The sequence below is a fragment of the Lampris incognitus genome, chromosome 19 (genome assembly GCF_029633865.1).
Source record: "Lampris incognitus isolate fLamInc1 chromosome 19, fLamInc1.hap2, whole genome shotgun sequence".
NCBI lineage: Eukaryota > Metazoa > Chordata > Actinopteri > Lampriformes > Lampridae > Lampris > Lampris incognitus.
Window position 1 is genome coordinate 39,350,390 of NC_079229.1, and position 21,848 is coordinate 39,372,237.

Genomic DNA, 21,848 nt, shown 5'->3' on the forward strand with positions numbered 1-21,848 from the left:
CTGGTGTGTAGAGGACAGGAATGATACGTATCAACACCTCATCCCTACACATGTCTGGTGTGAAGAGGACAGGAATGATACGTATCAACACCTCATCCCTACACATGTCCGGTGTGAAGAGGACAGGAATGATACGTATCAACACCTCATCCCTACACATGTCCGGTGTGTAGAGGACAGGAATGATACGTATCAACACCTCATCCCTACACATGTCTGGTGTGTAGAGGACAGGAATGATACGTATCAACACCTCATCCCTACACATGTCTGGTGTGAAGAGGACAGGAATGATACATATCAACACCTCATCCCTACACATGTCTGGTGTGTAGAGGACAGGAATGATACGTATCAACACCTCATCCCTACACATGTCTGGTGTGTAGAGGACAGGAATGATACATATCAACACCTCATCCCTACACATGTCTGGTGTGTAGAGGACAGGAATGATACATATCAACACCTCATCCCTACACATGTCTGGTGTGTAGAGGACAGGAATGATACGTATCAACACCTCATCCCTACACATGTCCGGTGTGTAGAGGACAGGAATGATACATATCAACACCTCATCCCTACACATGTCTGGTGTGTAGAGGACAGGAATGATACATATCAACACCTCATCCCTACACATGTCTGGTGTGTAGAGGACAGGAATGATACATATCAACACCTCATCCCTACACATGTCCGGTGTGTAGAGGACAGGAATGATACGTATCAACACCTCATCCCTACACATGTCCGGTGTGTAGAGGACAGGAATGATACATATCAACACCTCATCCCTACACATGTCTGGTGTGTAGAGGACAGGAATGATACGTATCAACACCTCATCCCTACACATGTCTGGTGTGTAGAGGACAGGAATGATACATATCAACACCTCATCCCTACACATGTCTGGTGTGTAGAGGACAGGAATGATACGTATCAACACCTCATCCCTACACATGTCCGGTGTGTAGAGGACAGGAATGATACATATCAACACCTCATCCCTACACATGTCTGGTGTGTAGAGGACAGGAATGATACATATCAACACCTCATCCCTACACATGTCCGGTGTGTAGAGGACAGGAATGATACGTATCAACACCTCATCCCTACACATGTCCGGTGTGTAGAGGACAGGAATGATACATATCAACACCTCATCCCTACACATGTCTGGTGTGTAGAGGACAGGAATGATACATATCAACACCTCATCCCTACACATGTCTGGTGTGTAGAGGACAGGAATGATACATATCAACACCTCATCCCTACACATGTCTGGTGTGTAGAGGACAGGAATGATACGTATCAACACCTCATCCCTACACATGTCCGGTGTGTAGAGGACAGGAATGATACATATCAACACCTCATCCCTAACCATGTCCGGTGAGTAGAGGACAGGAATGATACATATCAACACCTCATCCCTAACCATGTCCGGTGAGTAGAGGACAGGAATGATACATATCAACACCTCATCCCTACACATGTCCGGTGAGTAGAGGACAGGAATGATACATATCAACACCTCATCCCTACACATGTCCGGTGTGAAGAGGACAGGAATGATACATATCAACACCTCATCCCTACACATGTCTGGTGTGTAGAGGACAGGAATGATACATATCAACACCTCATCCCTACACATGTCTGGTGTGAAGAGGACAGGAATGATACATATCAACACCTCATCCCTACACATGTCTGGTGTGTAGAGGACAGGAATGATACGTATCAACACCTCATCCCTACACATGTCTGGTGAGTAGAGGACAGGAATGATACGTATCAACACCTCATCCCTACACATGTCTGGTGTGTAGAGGACAGGAATGATACGTATCAACACCTCATCCCTACACATGTCCGGTGTGTAGAGGACAGGAATGATACGTATCAACACCTCATCCCTACACATGTCTGGTGTGTAGAGGACAGGAATGATACGTATCAACACCTCATCCCTACACATGTCTGGTGTGAACAGGACAGGAATGATACATATCAACACCTCATCCCTACACATGTCTGGTGTGTAGAGGACAGGAATGATACATATCAACACCTCATCCCTACACATGTCTGGTGTGAAGAGGACAGGAATGATACATATCAACACCTCATCCCTACACATGTCCGGTGTGTAGAGGACAGGAATGATACATATCAACACCTCATCCCTACACATGTCCGGTGTGTAGAGGACAGGAATGATACGTATCAACACCTCATCCCTACACATGTCCGGTGTGTAGAGGACAGGAATGATACATATCAACACCTCATCCCTACACATGTCTGGTGTGTAGAGGACAGGAATGATACGTATCAACACCTCATCCCTACACATGTCTGGTGTGTAGAGGACAGGAATGATACATATCAACACCTCATCCCTACACATGTCCGGTGTGTAGAGGACAGGAATGATACATATCAACACCTCATCCCTACACATGTCCGGTGTGTAGAGGACAGGAATGATACGTATCAACACCTCATCCCTACACATGTCCGGTGTGTAGAGGACAGGAATGATACATATCAACACCTCATCCCTACACATGTCTGGTGTGTAGAGGACAGGAATGATACGTATCAACACCTCATCCCTACACATGTCTGGTGTGTAGAGGACAGGAATGATACATATCAACACCTCATCCCTAACCATGTCTGGTGTGTAGAGGACAGGAATGATACGTATCAACACCTCATCCCTACACATGTCTGGTGTGTAGAGGACAGGAATGATACGTATCAACACCTCATCCCTACACATGTCCGGTGAGTAGAGGACAGGAATGATACATATCAACACCTCATCCCTACACATGTCTGGTGTGTAGAGGACAGGAATGATACATATCAACACCTCATCCCTACACATGTCCGGTGTGTAGAGGACAGGAATGTATCATTCCTGTCCTCTACATGAATGCATCAGTCCATCTCTGTCTTTCTGAGAAAATGAGTGGCTGGTGGGAAGCAGCTCTGCTCACTTGGGGAGGTCTTGGTTTTGATGCATAGACTCTGCTATCTCTTACCTGATGGTAGCAATGAGCAGGGTGGGATGATGACAAAGATAATAGTGATGATTATATTCATGGTATTATTTATTTTAATAATATTGATATTAATTATATTGGTGATGTTTTTAACTGTATTAATAATGATATTGATAATAATGATATTAATAGTAACGGTATTAATGATGTGTTGGCCTTACCAAGGCACTGTGCTATGTCTTCAGTGGGCAGCAGATCAGATTATGAGTTTCTGTGCAGTTTTAACAGTAGTACAACCTTAAGATGCTGTCAGTGGTACACCAGCAGAAGATACTGAGAGTTGATGTAACTCAAACCACCGACTACTATCTATCCTCCATCATCGATTATCATTCTATCTTTCTCTGGCTCTTCTCTGGTTTTGGTGTCGTTTCTGTCTGTCTGAGGGAGAATGTGGTACAAATCTCTACACACACACGCACACACACACACACACACACACACACACACACACACACACACACACACACACACACACACACACACACACACACACACACACACACACACACACACACACACACACACACACACACACACAGACTCCCATTTTGGCCCACATCTGTGCAGAATAAAAACAAAATCAGATTAGATTGTCCCTCTTTAAACCCTAATCTCTCTGTCTCTCTGTCTCTCTCTCCCCCCCTCTCTGTGTGTGTCTCTCTCTCTTTGACAGCTGTGTCAGATCCTGCACCATGCAAAGCCCTGTAACCCTGGCAACCCATATGCCTGATGGCTCACAATAGCAACACAACATTCATTGCCACACCAAGGCCTAGGTTGATGAGGTCAGCAGTCAGCCTGGAAGTAGAACAGACACATACGTACCTTTTCATTCAGAAACCTTAGGCACAAATATTGTGTAGTATTTGATGTATTTTATGTGGATGGTTGGTGTCTGGTAGGGCTTTGCCAGGAAAAATTATAGGGTGCATAGTGTTTCCCATCTTCATCATAGCAGCCAGATGAGGAAGAAGGCAGGTAGTGTTGAGTTTGAAGAAGTGAAGCTGTTGTTTCTAACAACGAGGTATGACAGAACAAGCTGGTAAAAGACCTTTACTAACAGATAGTACAACATCAACAAGTAAAACTCGGGTTCAACCAGGATTTGGGGTTTGTTTCTGACACAACAGCACTGCTGAGTCATTAATTTTGAATTGAGCTCAAACAACATTCACCTGGTATGGCACTGGTATGGTGGTGGTAGACTTGAAACACATGGGGATGACTGCCTGGGACAGCGAGATGTTTAAGATGTCAGCAAGGACATCGGCCATCGGCCTGGGATTCTGTCTGATCCGCAGCTTTGTGTGGGTTGACTCTGGAGAGGGTCTGTCTCACGTCATCTGTGGTCACCTGCAGAACCTGGTCATCCATCAGGGATGTAGTCTTCACCACCGGCACGTTGTTCAGTCTCTCATATCATGTGTAGAAGTCATTCAGTGCATCTGGGAAGGTGGGGGCACCGCCACAGGTCTGAGGAGGAGGAGGCTTGTAGCCAGTGAGGGCCTGGACACCCTTCCACAAGCGCTGTGCCTCTCTGCTATCAGTGAAGTGGCTGTTGATTCTCTGTACATATTGTCTTTTGGCCTCCCTGATGTTCCACAACAGGTTGGCCCTTGCTGTCTTGAGGGCTGCCTTATCACCGGATCTGAATACAGCATTCCGGGTCCTCAGCAGCGCCTGGACTTCTGCTGTCAGCCGGGGCTTCTGGTTGGCCTGCAAAGAGATGGTTTTGGTGACTGTGACATCTTCTGTACACTTATTGATGTAGGCTGTCACTGTGCATTCCTCCAGATCATGTACTGACCAGAGGAGGCTGCTGCTTTGAAAATGCCCCAGTCGGTGCTCTCAAGGCAGTCCTGGTGAGCTGAGATAGACCCTCTGGCTAGACCCTGATCTGTTGCTGAACCGGTTTGGCAAGTTTCAGAAGTGGCCTGTATGTAGGAATTATCATAACAGAGATGTGGTCTGAGTTTCCCAGGTGGGGGCGGGGCAATGCTCTGTATGCATTCTTCTCATTAGTGTAAATGAGGTGCAGTTTGTTGTTTTCCCTGGTGGCGAAGTTTACATGTTGATAGAATGTAGGAAATACAGTCTTCAGGTTTGCATGATTGAAATCCTCACCAATAATGAAAAATCTGTCAGGGTACGCGGTTTGTTGTTTGCTGATGCCATTGTGTAGTTCGCGCAGTGCCTCTGAGGCATTGGCGCTCGGGGGCAAGTACACGGCCACAATAACAAAGGTGAATTCTCTTGGCAGGTAGTATGGCCGGCACTTCACAACTGTGGACTCCACGAATGGAGAGTAGTGTTTGGACACCATCACAGCGTTTGCACACCATTCCTTGTTAATGTAAACACACAAGCCACCACCTGACGAAGATAATGCTCTGTTAGCTTGGAAGCACGCAAGCCTGTCTAGCTGTATGGCCGTGTCCGGTATGTTGCTGTGAAGCCAGGTTTCAGCCAAGACAAAAATACAACAGTTCTTAGTTTCACGCTGGGATGCCCGTCGAAGCTGTACGCAGTCCATTTTATTTTCCAGAGAGTGTACATTTGCAAGTAAAATGGACAGGAGAGCTGGTCTGGAGGGGTTAGCCTTTAGCCTAGCACAGAAGCACGCCATGCTTCTGGGTTCTCTCACACCGCCTCTGGCACTTTCTCAAGCTGGTAGCCGCAGGGGGATGTCCTGTAGCAATGGTTTCTGGGTCACGTAGTAAGCCAAGAAAACACAGATCGTCCAAATAAGCTGGTATCTGATCATGTGTGATCATATTTCCAATGTCCAGAAGTGCTTTACGGTTGTAATTGTGTTTCCCAGTAGAGTTGACGTTCTTTCTTGCAGTGTCAGACACATTAGAGAAGAAATACACTGAATTGTTTGGTCCGGGTGAGGTCGCTGCATCTACCCGCGTTGCCATCTTACCAGTGTTTAGCTGGTTTCTGATTGCTTTTGTCTGCAACTTGTCTTTGTCAAGTGATATTTTACTAGTGATATTTTACTTAGTGACTCCTCTGAGTAACTGTTCTTCTCACGCAGCCAATCAGCCTCTTAGATTTTCCTTCCTCTCCTAGTTCCAGGAAGTCATCCATCTTTTCAAGGTGAGCCATGTTTTCATAGTAACCATGCTGTTGTTGCCTCTCAGGTGAATCACCATGACGACAGAGCCCGCTGTGCAGCAAGAGGCAAGCCAAGGCCGGCCCACAGAGGCGGAGTCTTTTCCTGAGGCTGCCGACCACTCCACACCCAAACAGGTAACCATTATTACCAGCCATTTATTTTGGTACTAAGTACATAACCTGGATGGTGCCGCTGCCCAGGCGGCAGACAATTGGACCCAGCTGGGAGCTAAGCCCAACACCCTGGTTAGTGCCACTCCTAGCCATAAGGAGCCATGGATAGCTGCCCGTAAGGGTAAACATGGTGAAAACCTTCCCTCTTAACCCTATCCACCTCAGCTCCTTCAGCTAAACAACAGATTTTTTTGTCCTGGATGAGCAGGATTTCCCCCAACTTTGAGTCACCACATTCCATCTTCATCCCCGGAGTCTGAAGACCCCTCATCACTGCTTCCACTCTCCACGCTGTGTCCACGCAGTCTGTTTACCCTACTAACCGTCCCTCACAATGACATGCCCCCTCTTCAAGACCCTGCTACGTGCAGTTCACCCGGTCCTGCAACCCGCTTTCCAGTTTTGGCCTCTGAACCAGAGAGGGCATGCTGTCAAAGACATCCCTACCCACCTGACAACCATGATGTTCCCTGGGTGGTGACCACCTCTTCATGCTGTCAGCTCTCACTGCAGCTGGCTACATCTCTGATAGTCAGAGATTTAGTTGTAAGGAAAATAAATTCAATTTCTACAGTGACCAATTACCTCCCAGGTGCCAAAATTGCAGATATTTTGTAGCAGATCCCGTCTCTCCTCAGCAAGTACCCATATTTCTGCAATGTTATCATCTGTGTTGGCACCAACGACACCACTAAGCAGCAGCCTGAGGATTTAAAACAGGACTTTAACCATCTCTTTAATTAACTCAAAAACTGTTACTACAGCCTGATATCACTGACTGGCTGCCACTCGCCCAACAACAGCTCTGGAGAGGACATACTGGCCACTAATTGTTCTTCTTCACCCCTAATACCATCTCCCTGACCTCCTATTGGTCCCACCAGCTCCTACAGCCCAACTCATGTCCTGAGATTATTGCCACCATTTCAGTCATTATCAACAATAGACGACACAAGCCCTATTACAATGCAGTATGCAAAAATTACTCAAACCTGGCTGGGCCCACTCTCCAGTCTCCTCCTACAGTTAATAGAAGCATCAGTTATGATAATCTGAATATCATTAGACCAGTCAGGCTCCCTGTTATAACACCTGCCAAAGTTGCCCTGCTGAATGTGAGATCTTTATCAAATAAGTCATTTATTTGTCCAGACATTATTTCCTCAAATAATCTGGACATGTTTTTTTTTTTATCACAGAAACCTGGATTAGTACTAGTGATTTTATCCCATTAATAGAAGCCAAATGGGAGGTGATGAAGGCATGGATCAGGATCTCTGCCATGGAGTCTGAGTGATGACCAGAGTCTTGAGATGCTTTTGAGGTGAAAGAATGCAGATTTAGTAGTGATGGACTTGATGCTGGCAACTGCTCTATCCCAATTCTTGTGGATCTCAGTGCAGTCTTCGACACTGTTGACCACACTATCCTGCTTCAGTCGTTGGGTGGGTATTTCTGGGGCTGCCCTTGTCTGGTTCCACTCTTATAAAACAGTGTTTGAGAGAGTAGAAACAGTGTCACTAGTTCGACTGGCACCTCATACGCCACTCTTGTAACTCTTGCATATGGGGTGCCACAGAGTTCAATTTTAGCTCCACTCTGTTCTCCTTTTACATGCTCCCGTTAGGAAAAATCATTCAAAATCACAATATTTCTTTCCATTGTTATGTGGGCAACACCCAGATCTACTTCCCCCTCAATTCCCCAAATATGGCAGGCCTCACTTGATTCCCCCCCTTTTTCTCTCCAATTGTATCTATTACCCCACTCTTCTGAGCCATCCTGGTCTCTGCTCCACCCCCTCTGCTGATCCAGGAGGGCTGCAGACTACCACATGCCTCCTCCAATACATGTAGAGTAACCAGCTGCTTCTTTTCACCTGACAGTGAGGAGTTTCACCAGGGGACATAGCGCGTGGGAGGATTACGCTATTCCCCCCAGTTCCCCCTCCCCCTGAACAGTCACCCTGACCGACCAGAGGAGGCGCTAGTGCAGTGACCAGGACACATACCCACATCTGGCTTCCCACCCGCAGACATGGCCAATTGTGTCTGTATGGACACCCGACCAAGCCAGAGGTAACACGGGGGATTTGAACCGGTGATCACCGTGTTGGTAGGCAACTGAATAGACCGCTACGCCACCCAGGCCTCACTTGATTAAAAGACTGTTTCCACGATGTTAGAAGCTGGATGGCCCAAAATTTCTTACAACTAACTGAAAATGAGACTGAGATCTTATTCTTTGGCCCCCAACATCACGCCGCTTTTATCACTCAAATCCTCGACCACGAATCCATCTACTCCAAACCACATGCCACGAATCTGGGTGGGATATTTGACAATGACTTGAATTTTTGATAAGCAAATAAATTCCGTTGTAAGGTCCTACTTTTTCCATCTTAGAAATATTTCTAAAATCAGACATTCCTATCACCCTTCGACTAAGAAAGTCACCCATGCACTGATTTCATCCGGGCTCAACTACTGTAACCCCCTTTACCTTGGCATTTCTAAGACTTCCATTTCCCGACTACAGGTACTTCGAAATGCTGCCGCCTGGTTATTAACTAGATCTCTAAAACAAGATCACATCACCCCTGTTGTAATTGCAGCCGTTCTACGTGCTTTTATTTGAAATACTTGCCTTTATTTTGACATTCTCAAAACCGGAAGTTGTGCCTGTTAATTCCGTAAACGTCACCCAAGGACTAAGAAGGGCCTGTAGTAGTACTGTAAGCTGGCGAGTTCGTTTGTGTTTTGGGTCCCTCTATGCTTTGTAGCTTTCCACTACGGTTGCATATGAAAGAGCGCATGTAAGACTGAAGAAAAGTTGATGTTCAAGCATCGTGTTTGGACTGAGCAGATTGCCTGGGAGGAATATCCAAGACAACGCTGCCGTTGGTTGAGAAGCAGGCTAAAGTGGTTAGTATTAGCTTGTGTTTTCTTTAGCTGTATTAGCTGAAGTGCTAAGCAGCACTATTTCCCTAATGATTGTACAAGCTGATGTTGTTTTTTCTTTGTCTGTCTGCACTTTTAGTTCTAGGGTGTAAATAAAACACCAGTAAAAAGAACTGGAGCCGCTCTGGTGGCCGAGCGGAATAACCCGCCACTCTTGCAGCCCGCTCGTCACGTGGCTGGGAGGTTCGTATCCCAGACTCGCCGTAACCGGTCACGGCCAGAGCGTCCACGGGGTAAGGCCTTCATTAGGCCACCCTTACCCGAGGGATAGTGGGTGTAGATCGGTGTAGTGTTTCGGTGTAGTGTTCGGGGACTCATCGTTGTCCAGCGACCCCTCTGGCCCATCCGGGCGCCTGCAGCCAAGCAAGCGAAAGCGTTCTCCCTCCGCCTCCTTCGCGGCCTGAAGGTGACGCAATCCACGCGAGGAGGCTTCAGCGTGTAAACTAGCGAGAGCAGCCGACACGAGTTGGAAGGAAGCTGGTGTTACGCCTATCTCCTTCCTGTGGACACGTGAGCCGGGGAGTTATTCCACAAGAGTTCCGGCCATATGCCATTGGGTTAATCGGGTGGGATAAGGGGGGAAACTAGAAATACATTTATTTTTTTTAAAAAAGAGCTGGAGTCTCGCATCCAATCAATGGGCGGCATAGTACCTATTATTGCGTCCCTTCACTGGCTCCCTGTTCATTTCTCAGTCAATCTCAAAATCTCTCTGATTGTTTTTAAATCTCTCCAAGGTCTCACCCCTTTCTATATTTCTGAGCTTCTCACTCCCTACAACACAACCAGGTCCCTTAGGTCCTCCCACTATGGATCGTTGTTCATCCCCCGGTCATGTCTAAAAGAGGTAGGCGATAGAGCTTTCTCTGTAGTGGCCCCTCGGCAGAGACCATTCAACAGGCCGAGTCTGTTGAACTTTTTAAGACGCGTCTTAAGACCAATTTTTATTCCTTGGCTTTTAACTGTTCTTAACCTGTTTTCATCTTTTAACTATTTCACTTTATTCTCCTTATTTGTTGTGTTTATTTGTTCTGTTTGTGAAGCCCTTTAGTGCAAAAGTTTTCTTAAAGTGCTATATAACACCCCCAACGACCGTCGCTGCTAAACATCGGAACACAAAAGAGCCATGCACATCAATAGCTCTGACAACGACTCCTAGAGGATAAATGCTGAGTCTCATCAGCAGCCAGTCAGACTAGCTTGGTCTAGTCAGAAAGGCAGAACTGAGGAAGCCTCTTGGATGAGAGGCGACACGTCTTCACAGATATATACCAAGTCCAGTTGCACTTGATTCACCTCCTTTGGATAACCATGACGACCTGGATGAATGAGAACATTCACAGACATATATAAATGAAATAAACTTGAAAACTGATAACCTGTAAGGTTGCTTTATTTCTCTCCAGGGCAGCTTTAAGATGCCATAAAATAAAAGAAGCAAGAAAAGGGAACGAGATGAAGGAAATGAATTCATGTGAATCTACTTCCTGTCTGTCTCATTCATCTAGAGTGTGGAGGACGGCCAATCCCAGAGCCAAGCTCAAAGCTCATTGGCTGAGGACACTGCCAGTCATCTCTCATCTACCAGTAGAATTACTCGGTCTCCAGCGAGGAACCCTCTGAGCTTTAGGACCATGCAGTGTAAAGTCACCCTGCTGGACGGCTCGCTCTACACATGCACTATGGAGGTAAATCTCTCCCGCCCTCCCCCTCTCTCGCTCTCTCGCTCTCTCTTTCTCTCCCGCCCTCCCCCTCTCTCGCTCTCTCGCTCTCTCTTTCTCTCCCGCCCTCCCCCTCTCTCGCTCTCTCGCTCTCTCTTTCTCTCCCGCCCTCCCCCTCTCTCGCTCTCTCGCTCTCTCTCTCTGGCTGTGCTAGGACGGTGAAGGCCAGGATGGTGATGGACTGCAGGTCTTACAGAGAGGGGAGAGATCCCGGGGAGCAGCTCAGTGTTGTCTGGGCTTATAGACATGTCGTGTTGTGCTCAGTAAAAGACAACCAACTGTTGTGTTGTCTGGAGAACTGACGTGATTTACTTTTATCTTTACATATTTATTGATTTGCTTGTGGTTTGAATATGATTGTATTTTCTTAAAATAAAAGTTACTTTAAAAAAAATCTCACTCTCTCTTTCTCGCTCTTTCTCTCCCACTCTCTCGCTCTCTCTTTCCCCCTCTCTCGCTCTCTCTCTTTTTCTGACCCTTTTACTCATCTTCTTGCTTTATCCATCTCAGTTCATTATGGCACACTGAGACAGAGAAGTGATAGATAGATGATAGATAGATGATAGATAGATAGATGATAGATAGATGATAGATAGATGATAGATGATAGATAGATAGATAGATAGATAGATAGATAGATGATAGATAGATGATAGATAGATGATAGATGATAGATAGATAGATAGATAGATAGATGATAGATAGATAGATGATAGATGATAGATACATAGATGATAGATAGATGATAGATAGATAGATAGATAGATGATAGATAGATAGATGATAGATAGATGATAGATAGATAGATAGATAGATAGATAGATAGATAGATAGATAGATAGATAGATAGATGATAGATGATCGATAGATAGATAGATAGATAGATAGATAGATAGATAGATAGATAGATAGATAGATAGATAGATAGATAGATGATGGATAGATAGATGATAGATGATAGATACATAGATGATAGATAGATGATAGATAGATAGATAGATAGATAGATAGATAGATAGATGATAGATAGATAGATGATAGATAGATGATAGATAGATAGATAGATAGATAGATAGATAGATAGATAGATAGATAGATAGATAGATGATAGATGATCGATAGATGATAGATAGATAGATGATAGATAGATAGATAGATAGATAGATAGATAGATAGATAGATAGATAGATGATAGATAGATAGATGATAGATAGATGATAGATGATAGATAGATAGATGATAGATGATCGATAGATGATAGATAGATAGATAGATAGATGATAGATGATAGATAGATAGATAGATAGATAGATAGATAGATAGATAGATAGATAGATATATGATAGATGATAGATAGATGATAGATGATAGATAGATAGATGATAGATAGATAGATAGATAGATGATAGATAGATAGATAGATGATAGATAGATAGATAGATAGATAGATAGATAGATAGATAGATAGATGATAGATAGATAGATGATAGATAGATGATAGATAGATAGATAGATAGATAGATGATAGATAGATAGATGATAGATAGATGATAGATAGATAGATGATAGATAGATAGATGATAGATGATAGATAGATGATAGATGATAGATAGATAGATAGATAGATGATAGATAGATAGATAGATAGATTGATAGATGATAGATAGATGATAGATAGATAGATAGATAGATAGATAGATAGATGATAGATAGATGATAGATAGATGATAGATAGATAGATAGATAGATAGATTGATAGATAGATGATAGATAGATAGATGATAGATGATAGATAGATGATAGATGATAGATAGATAGATAGATAGATAGATAGATAGATAGATAGATAGATAGATGATAGATAGATAGATAGATAGATAGATAGATAGATAGATAGATAGATAGATAGATGATAGATAGATGATAGATAGATGATAGATGATAGATAGATAGATAAAAGGAGGTGATGAACAGAGAACTCATAGCTTTACTGTTAGTATTTGTCAGTTTGTGTAGTAATGTTGCTGATATTATCTTAAATTTTCAATGACTATATTTTTCAATAATTACTGTGTGTGTGTGTGTGTGTGTGTGTGTGTGTGTGTAGAAGCGGGCTAAAAGTCTGGTCTTGTTTGAGAAGGTGTGTGAACACGTCAACCTGTTGGAGAGAGACTACTTTGGCTTGACCTTCAGAGATGCAGACAACCAGAAGGTACCCGTCTGTCTGTCTCTTGCTCTGTCTGTCTCTCTGTCTCTCTGTCTCTCTTTCTCTGTCTCTCTCTCTCTCTGTCTCTCTCTCTCTCCCTCTCTCTCTCTCCCTCTCTCTCTCTCTCAATTCAATTCAATTTAATTCAATATGTGCTTTCTTGGCATGACATACATTTTTGTATATATTGCCAAAGCATGTAAAACAACAACAACACAATACAACAATGATTATAATAATAACAGGAACAACAACAATGATTATGATATTAAACAACAACAGTAGCAATAGGTGCCGTCCCCCACTGTCTCTCAGGTTGTGGCAAGATAATATAAATCTTGCTGCAATGCTCGCCGCTGCCCTCCTCCCAGGACCACCCACTGCTTACCTGCGTCCTCCATTTCCTGCTACTCTGGGATCACATGTTCCAGCTCCTGGACAAAAGCCCGGCGCTGTTTTTCAAATCTGTCACATTTAAGGAGGAAGTGCCCCTCTGTCTCCACCTCATCTGTCATGCACTGACCACATGATCGATGCTCTTTTGGCAACCAGGTCTTTTTGTGTCTCCCCTTTTCAATGGCTAGACTGTGATCACTGAGCCTGTATTTGGTGAGGGTCTGTCGCTGCTTCCTGTCTCTGACAGTTAAGAGGTGTTCTTCCAAATCATAGTTTGTTTTTAGGGCCCGATAGACTTCTAGTTTGTTTTGAGTTTTGATTTCAGCGTTCCAATGTTTCAGATAATTGTTCTTGCTTTGTTTTATAGTCTGATTTATCCTCATGTTGGTTTGTTTTATAGCTGATTTATCCTCATGTTGGTTTGTTTTATAGCTGATTTATCCTCATGTTGGTTTGTTTTATAGCTGATTTATCCTCATGTTGGTTTGTTTTATAGCTGATTTATCCTCATGTTGGTTTGTTTTATAGTCTGATTTATCCTCATGTTGGTTTGTTTTATAGTCTGATTTATCCTCATGTTTGTTTGTTTTATAGTCTGATTTATCCTCATGTTGGTTTGTTTTATAGCTGATTTATCCTCATGTTGGTTTGTTTTATAGCTGATTTATCCTCATGTTGGTTTGTTTTATAGTCTGATTTATCCTCATGCTGGTTTGTTTTATAGCTGATTTATCCTCATGTTGGTTTGTTTTATAGCTGATTTATCCTCATGTTGGTTTGTTTTATAGCTGATTTATCCTCATGTTGGTTTGTTTTATAGTCTGATTTATCCTCATGCTGGTTTGTTTTATAGCTGATTTATCCTCATGTTGGTTTGTTTTATAGCTGATTTATCCTCATGTTGGTTTGTTTTATAGCTGATTTATCCTCATGTTGGTTTGTTTTATAGCTGATTTATCCTCATGTTGGTTTGTTTTATAGCTGATTTATCCTCATGCTGGTTTGTTTTATAGCTGATTTATCCTCATGTTGGTTTGTTTTATAGTCTGATTTATCCTCATGTTGGTTTGTTTTATAGCTGATTTATCCTCATGTTGGTTTGTTTTATAGCTGATTTATCCTCATGTTGGTTTGTTTTATAGTCTGATTTATCCTCATGTTGGTTTGTTTTATAGCTGATTTATCCTCATGTTGGTTTGTTTTATAGTCTGATTTATCCTCATGTTGGTTTGTTTTATAGCTGATTTATCCTCATGTTGGTTTGTTTTATAGCTGATTTATCCTCATGCTGGTTTGTTTTATAGCTGATTTATCCTCATGCTGGTTTGTTTTATAGCTGATTTATCCTCATGTTGGTTTGTTTTATAGCTGATTTATCCTCATGTTGGTTTGTTTTATAGCTGATTTATCCTCATGTTGGTTTGTTTTATAGCTGATTTATCCTCATGTTTGTTTGTTTTATAGCTGATTTATCCTCATGTTGGTTTGTTTTTTAGTCTGATTTATCCTCATGTTGGTTTGTTTTATAGCTGATTTATCCTCATGTTGGTTTGTTTTTTAGTCTGATTTATCCTCATGTTGGTTTGTTTTATAGTCTGATTTATCCTCATGTTGGTTTGTTTTATAGCTGATTTATCCTCATGTTGGTTTGTTTTATAGCTGATTTATCCTCATGTTGGTTTGTTTTATAGCTGATTTATCCTCATGTTGGTTTGTTTTATAGCTGATTTATCCTCATGTTGGTTTGTTTTATAGTCTGATTTATCCTCATGTTGGTTTGTTTTACAGCCTGATTTATCCTCATGTTGGTTTGTTTTATAGCTGATTTATCCTCATGTTTGTTTGTTTTATAGCTGATTTATCGTAATCTTTTTTTGGGATGCAGTGCTGGCCTGAGGTTGGTTGGTCTTAGTATTTGTTACAGGGTTAGTGAGTCTCAGAGCCAGCTGCTTCAGGGGACTCTTTTCGGGGTTCAGTTCTTGGGTTTTCAGAGCTTTAAAGTGCAATGTATTTGTTGGGCTTGTATTTAAGTGCATCCAGGAATTTAGAGATCTTTTTTGTACATTTATCAATAATGGAAACCGGCCTAATTCCGCCCTACATGCGTTGTTTGGTGTTTTCCTTTGTATTTTCAGAATCATTCTACAGAATTCAGCATGTAGGGTTTCTGCTGGATGCTTGTCCCATCTAGTGTAGCTGGAAGGACTGAGTGGACCCCATACCTCACTTCCTTCTCCCTCTCTCTCTCTCTCTCTGTGTCTCTCTTTGTGTCTCTCTTTGTGTCTCTCTCTGTGTCTCTCTCTCTCTCTCTCTCTCTCTCTCTCTCTCTCTCTCTGTCTCTCTCTCTGTGTCTCTCTTTGTGTCTCTCTCTCTCTCAGAGCAGAGCGGAAGTGTGAGTGAGTGCGCGTTTCGGCGTTTTCTATCTTTTCTAACTTTTCTATGTTTCGTTGTTTCGTGTTTTTGGGGGTTTGTATTTTGACAGATTTGTTGTGGTGGTGGTTTATTTTGATAGCGGAGCGGGTTCGGCCGGCCCGGCTGTGAGTCCTGCAGACTCACGGAGTCAGCGGCATGGGGCTGGAGGAGTTCACATGCCGACATGGAGTTAAACTCTGTCCGAACTTCAAGCGCTCGGTAGAAGATTGCGGTTTAGCAATCGGAAAAGTCGTTGGTTATGACAGTGTGAAGTCCACGTGGAGAATGAATAGTGGAGTCGTTGTGTTTCTCAACAGTACTGACAAGGTCAACGTAGTTGTGGAGCAAGGCGTGGTGATCCAGGACACCTTTGTTCAGGTGGTGCTGCTGGTCAATCCGGCCAAAAAGGTCATTTTGTCCAAAGTCCCTCCGTTCATTAGCAACGACATGCTGCGGAGAGAACTGGCGAGACACGGAAAATTAATGTCCCCTATAAGACTGATTCCAATGAGCTGCGAGTCTCCACTTTTAAAACATGCTGTTACCTTCAGAAGGCAGCAGGTCTTTATGTTCTGAGGAACATAGCAGCGTTAAATCTGATTTTGAAGTTCAGAGTTGATGGTTTGACTACGATGTGTCTGTATCATCAGAGACAATGAAGTGTCTTGGCTGCAGAATGGAGGGTCATCTCATCCGTTCCTGTCCAGAGAAATCAACTGCTGAGCCAGATGAGGGTGAGACGGCTGCACAGGGCCCCGAGCAGACTGGGACTGCGGCGCCGAGCTCAAAGCAGGGAGAAACGCAGCAGGGAGAAAACCAGTGAAGCTGAGTTTCTGGCTGCTGGTTCAGGTGCTGCTGTTCCTGGTTCGGCTAACCCAGAGACTGCTGGTTCGGGTGTTGCCGATCCGGGTTCTGCTAAAGCAGGGGCTGCTGGCTCAGTTGTTGACGATCCGGGTTCGGCGAGTTCAGGGGCTGTGGGTTCAGGTGCTGCTGATCTGGGCCCTACACAGGACGATAATGTTGTAGAGGTTATTGAAAAGTGTCCCACAGATACTACTACATGTGATGTGATGGACGCACAGACTAAAACTAATGAAGCAGAATGTTCTCTGGAGGAGGAACGTGTGATATTGGTAAAGGAAGGCCCTTCTAAGGTCAAGGATAAGAAGAGGAAACCTGATGAGGTGTCTCTGCCTTCTAGTATAGGAACAAAGGTTTCTCGTCAGAGTAGGGGTCTGCAGTCGGATGAGAGTGAAGGTGATGAAGCCAGTGATGTGGAGTCTGTGGCTTCCTCACAGACGGGGACTCAACAACAGACTGGATACTCTGTAGAATTAAGAAATTCTTGCAGTACACTAAGGAGGCCAGAAATGTAAAAGTTGACCAAGTGTTTCCTGATTTGCAACTTGATCCTTGATTCAGTGAAGACTTTTCTGAGAAGTCCTGGTGGTCTGGGGGAGAAAGCTTTCACTGAACAGGAAACTTTTCGTTTGAAAAAAATAGTTCAAAAGGTCAGAAGGCAGTTAGGGAATGATGAATAAGTTTTTCAATTTACTCTTTCTCTGTCCATTTTATCTGTTTTGCAACTTCTTTTCTGTATTATGGAGGACATAAGAATAGGGAGCTTAAACTTAAATGAGTCACAGAATGGTGGGAAAAGGTCCTCTCTTTTCAAGCTGTGTGCTCTTAAAAAGTTAGATGTGCTTATTGTACAAGAGACACACAATACCACTGATAACGAGGCTGACTGGCGGACAGAATGGACTGGTGAGACCTTTTTAAGTCACAAAACCAGTAACAGTGGTGGAGTTGGTATTATTTTTTGCGGGAATTTTATTCCTCAGTCTGTCGAGTCTGAGGAAGTTATTAAAGGCCGCCTGTTAAAATTAACAGCAGTGTATGAAGAGGTAAAAATGGTGTTTATTAATGTTTATGCTCCAGTTGTGAGAGTGGAGAGGTTAGTCTTCCTGGATGTTTTAGATGAGGTTATTGAGAATTGTACCAGTGAGGACTATTTATTCATTGGTGGAGATTTCAATTGTACTGAGGGCAGCAGGTTTGACAGGAACCATGCAGAGCCTCATGCTGCCTCTCGCAGTCGTCTGGTTCGTCTTATTGAGGCTCATGAACTGTGTGATGAGTAGAGAGGGTGTCATAATAAACAGAGACAATACACCTGGACACATGTTAAGGACAACTTGATGTCTATGGCCAGGCTTGATCGTTTCTATTGCTTGAAACATCAGTTTAATGTGTTCAAATGTTGTATCATCAGCCTTGTCGGTTTTTCTGACCACTCACTAGTAATGGTTTCTGTCCTTATAAAATGTGTGAAATCTAGTAGTGCCTATTGGCATTTTAACACAGCCTTACTGGAGGATAGAAGCTTCAAGGACACTTTTGTCTGTTTTTGGAGAAACCACCAAAGTACAATATCAGATTTTGTGTCTGTGTAACAGTGGTGGGATATTGGAAAAGTCCAAATAAGACAACTATGTCAACAGTACACTCGGAAAGGCACACGAACCTCAATGACTTCAGTGAAAGCTCTGGAGTCTGAAGTAGAGGAACTCCAGGGCTTGGCTGAGGCCACAGGGGGCCAACACCATACTGCGGCACTCGCAGCGAAAAAGTCTCGTTTGACCAACCTGCTGGGTGTTTCAGCTCAGGGCGCTTTGGTCAGGTCCCGCTTTCAACATGTAGCCCAGATGGATGTCCCATCACGCTTTTTCTTCGGCCTGGAGTGTAAGAATGGGCAGAAGCGGTTCATTCACAGCTTAAGATCTGACACTGGGCAGGTGCTGACTGGCCATACTGCGATTCGTAAGTGTGCTGTCAGCTTCTACAGTAACCTATTTAGCTGTGAGCAGAGAGAGGAGCAGGCAGTGGCTCAGAGTTTTTATACAGCTCTCCCTCAGGTGGACCGGTGGAGCAATGTAGAGTTGGAAGCAGCGCTTTCCTCTGGTGAACTCTATGCTGCTCTGCAGAGTATGCAGAGTGGGAAAGCTCCTGGTATTAACGGTCTACCTGTTGATTTTTACAAATCTTTCTGGTCGGTGATCCGGGGGGATCTGCTGGCAGTGCTAAGTGACAGTCTCGCCAGAGGGCGTCTGCCATTGAGCTGCAGGCGTGCAGTTCTCACCTTGCTGCCCAAGAAAGGTGACCCACAGTCCATTACAAACTGGAGGCCTGTGTCACTGCTTTGCACTGATTATAAGCTCCTCTCAAAGGTGTTAGCAACCAGGCTGAGTAAAGTGATGGGACAGGTGATTCATTGTGACCAGACCTACTGTCTACCTGGCAGGTGGATTTCAGATAACATCATTCTGATTCGAGACTTTTTAGAGATCTGTAGGCTGTTTGGCCTCAATGCTGGCATCATATCAATTGATCAAGAAAAAGCCTTTGAGCATGTTGAGCATGAATATCTGTGGCTCACATTGAGGGCCTTTGGTTTTGGTCCTGGCTTTATTAGCAAACTTAAGGTTCTGTATTGTGACATTCAGAGTGTGCTGAAAATTAATGGTGGTTTGGGTGCTCCTTTTCAAATGCAAAGGGGGATTAAACAAGGCTGTGCCCTTTCGGGCATGTTATACTCCCTAGCATTTGAGCCGCTGCAACACAAACTCAGGTCTGACCTTCAGGGTATAACGATCCTAGGTTGTAGCACACCCTTAAAACTGTCAGCCTATGCAGATGATCTAGTGGTTCTGGTGAACAGTCAGCAGAATATTGACATGTTGGAGAGGGACATCGTCAAGTTTGGCTTAATATCTTCGGCCAAGGTTAACTGGATCAAAAGCGAGGCTGTCAGTGTTGGGGGTGTACTGGAGAAAAAGCTCAATTTGCCTGGGGGGTTGACTTGGAAGGTGGGGGGCTGAAATATCTAGGAGTGTTTCTGGGTGATCAGTCTGTTGTTCTTAAAAACTGGGAAAATGTTCTTGAAAAGGTAAAGGTCGGTTGGCAAAGTGGAAGTGGATTTTAACTGAGATGTCCTACAGAGGTTGAGTCCTGATTGTCAACAACTTGATATCATCAATGTTATGGCATTGCCTGTCAGTTGTTGACCCTCCACCAGGCCTGCTGTCTAAGATCCAGGCTCTTCTTGTCGACTTCTTCTGGGACAAACTGCACTGGGTGCCTCAGTGTATGCTGTACCTGCCAAGGGTTGAAGGAGGGCAGGGCCTGATCCACCTGAGCAGCAGGGGGGCTACCTTCTGTTTCCAGTTCCTGCAAAGGTTTCTGTACGGTCCTGCTGAGTTAGTGTGGAGGTCGCTGGCTTGCACCATTCTGAGTCAGCTAGGTGGCCTGGGACTGGACAGATCTTTGGTTTTGATGGACTTGAAACAGCTTAACATCAAGGACCTACCTGACTTCTACTGTGGGCTGTTCAAGGTGTGGAACTTGTTAAACAAAGAGAGACTAAGACAACATGCCTCTTTGTTTTGGCTGCTCCAGGAACCAATCATACATGGCTTCCGTTTCAGTGCAGTCTGTCAAGTGGGGCCAACTCTGCTGAGGCGGTTCTGTGTGTCCAACGTGGTGACTCTGGGACATGTAGTCAGCATGCAGGCCCAGACATGGACAATGCAGCTCCTCTTGCCTCCCGCTTAGGACTGAGATCAACTCGCGTCATCACTCTGCAGCTTAATAAATGGAGAGACACTCTCACAAGTGGTGAGCGGACGCTGTTGGTCCAGCATTATATTGGTTCTGTTAGACCCGATGAGAAGGATGTTTTCCCTTCAGTGAACATTTCCCCAGATTTTAAGGACTGTACAGGACCTCTTTTAGAAAGTGAGAATCCCTCTGTGTTTTCTTTTTGGGGTCCAAATGGAAGGTCAGTGTACAAAATGTACGTTAAAGTTCTGCACAGGGACAAATTAAATGGCAAACCTGACACCCCATGGAGTGCTCACCTAGGTCTGAGGGACTGCGTTGGTCCTGAGTGGAGAGCCCTGTGCAAACCACCATTGGTTAAAAAGAGCTGCAGACCTGCAGTGGATGGTTTTACATGGTGTTGTGGCTGTTAATGCTTTTGTCTCTGTTATTAATTCTGATGCCAGCCATGAGTGCCCATTTTGCTCTAATGGTGAAACTGTCTTTCATTGTTTCATGGAATGTTGTCGACTGCTGCCACTGTTTACATTACTGGAAAATGTTTTGGGTTGTTTGGGGAGGTGTTTTCCAACCCCATGTTCATTCTTGGCTACAGGTACTCGTGGAAAAACAAGGCCAAATGCAGCTTCTTAATTTCGTTCTGGGGAGAAGAAGATGGCCATATACCTGAGCAGAAGAAACAGATTGGAGGACGCTGGGCATGATGATGCTGTTTTTGTGTTCATAAAAATGTTAAGAGCTCGTTTGAAAGTAGATTTTTGCTACTTCACAATGATGGAGGATCTGGGAAGTGTTGGCAGTGTGTGGTGTTGTAAAGATGTGCTTTGCTGTGTTGTGGATGATGAGCTGATCTTGGGGAGTGTCCTGAGATGATTTACATTCTGTCAATCTGATGTTACTGACCATGTTGATCTTTGTGTTGTCATTATTTTGTGTTTTTTATTAAAGTATTGTTGAAAGTCTCTCTCTGTCTCTCTCGCTCTCTCTCTCTCTCGCTCTGTCTCTCTGACCTTTGGCCCTCTAGAATTGGTTGGACCCGTCCAAGGAGATGAAGAAGCAAGTCAGAGGTCAGTGGTGTTTTTTTCTTTTCTTTTCTTTCTTGGAACTGAAAGTTTTTCAGTCATTCTTCTGTCACAAACTCCAC

The 21,848-nt window shown here is 43.9% G+C and overlaps 1 protein-coding gene across 1 annotated transcript in view; it reads left to right on the forward strand.

Annotated features, from left to right (window-relative positions):
* Positions 1–21,848, forward strand: part of LOC130129680 (protein 4.1-like) — a gene marked incomplete at its 3' end in the record, with an annotated part of 176,054 nt that overhangs the window by 26,103 nt on the left and 128,103 nt on the right. Inside the window, exons 2-5 of the mRNA XM_056299267.1 lie at positions 6,242–6,350; positions 10,858–11,037; positions 13,178–13,282; positions 21,729–21,771. Coding sequence (XP_056155242.1) covers positions 6,252–6,350; positions 10,858–11,037; positions 13,178–13,282; positions 21,729–21,771 — 427 coding nt within the window. The remainder of the gene's footprint in view (positions 1–6,241; positions 6,351–10,857; positions 11,038–13,177; positions 13,283–21,728; positions 21,772–21,848) is intronic.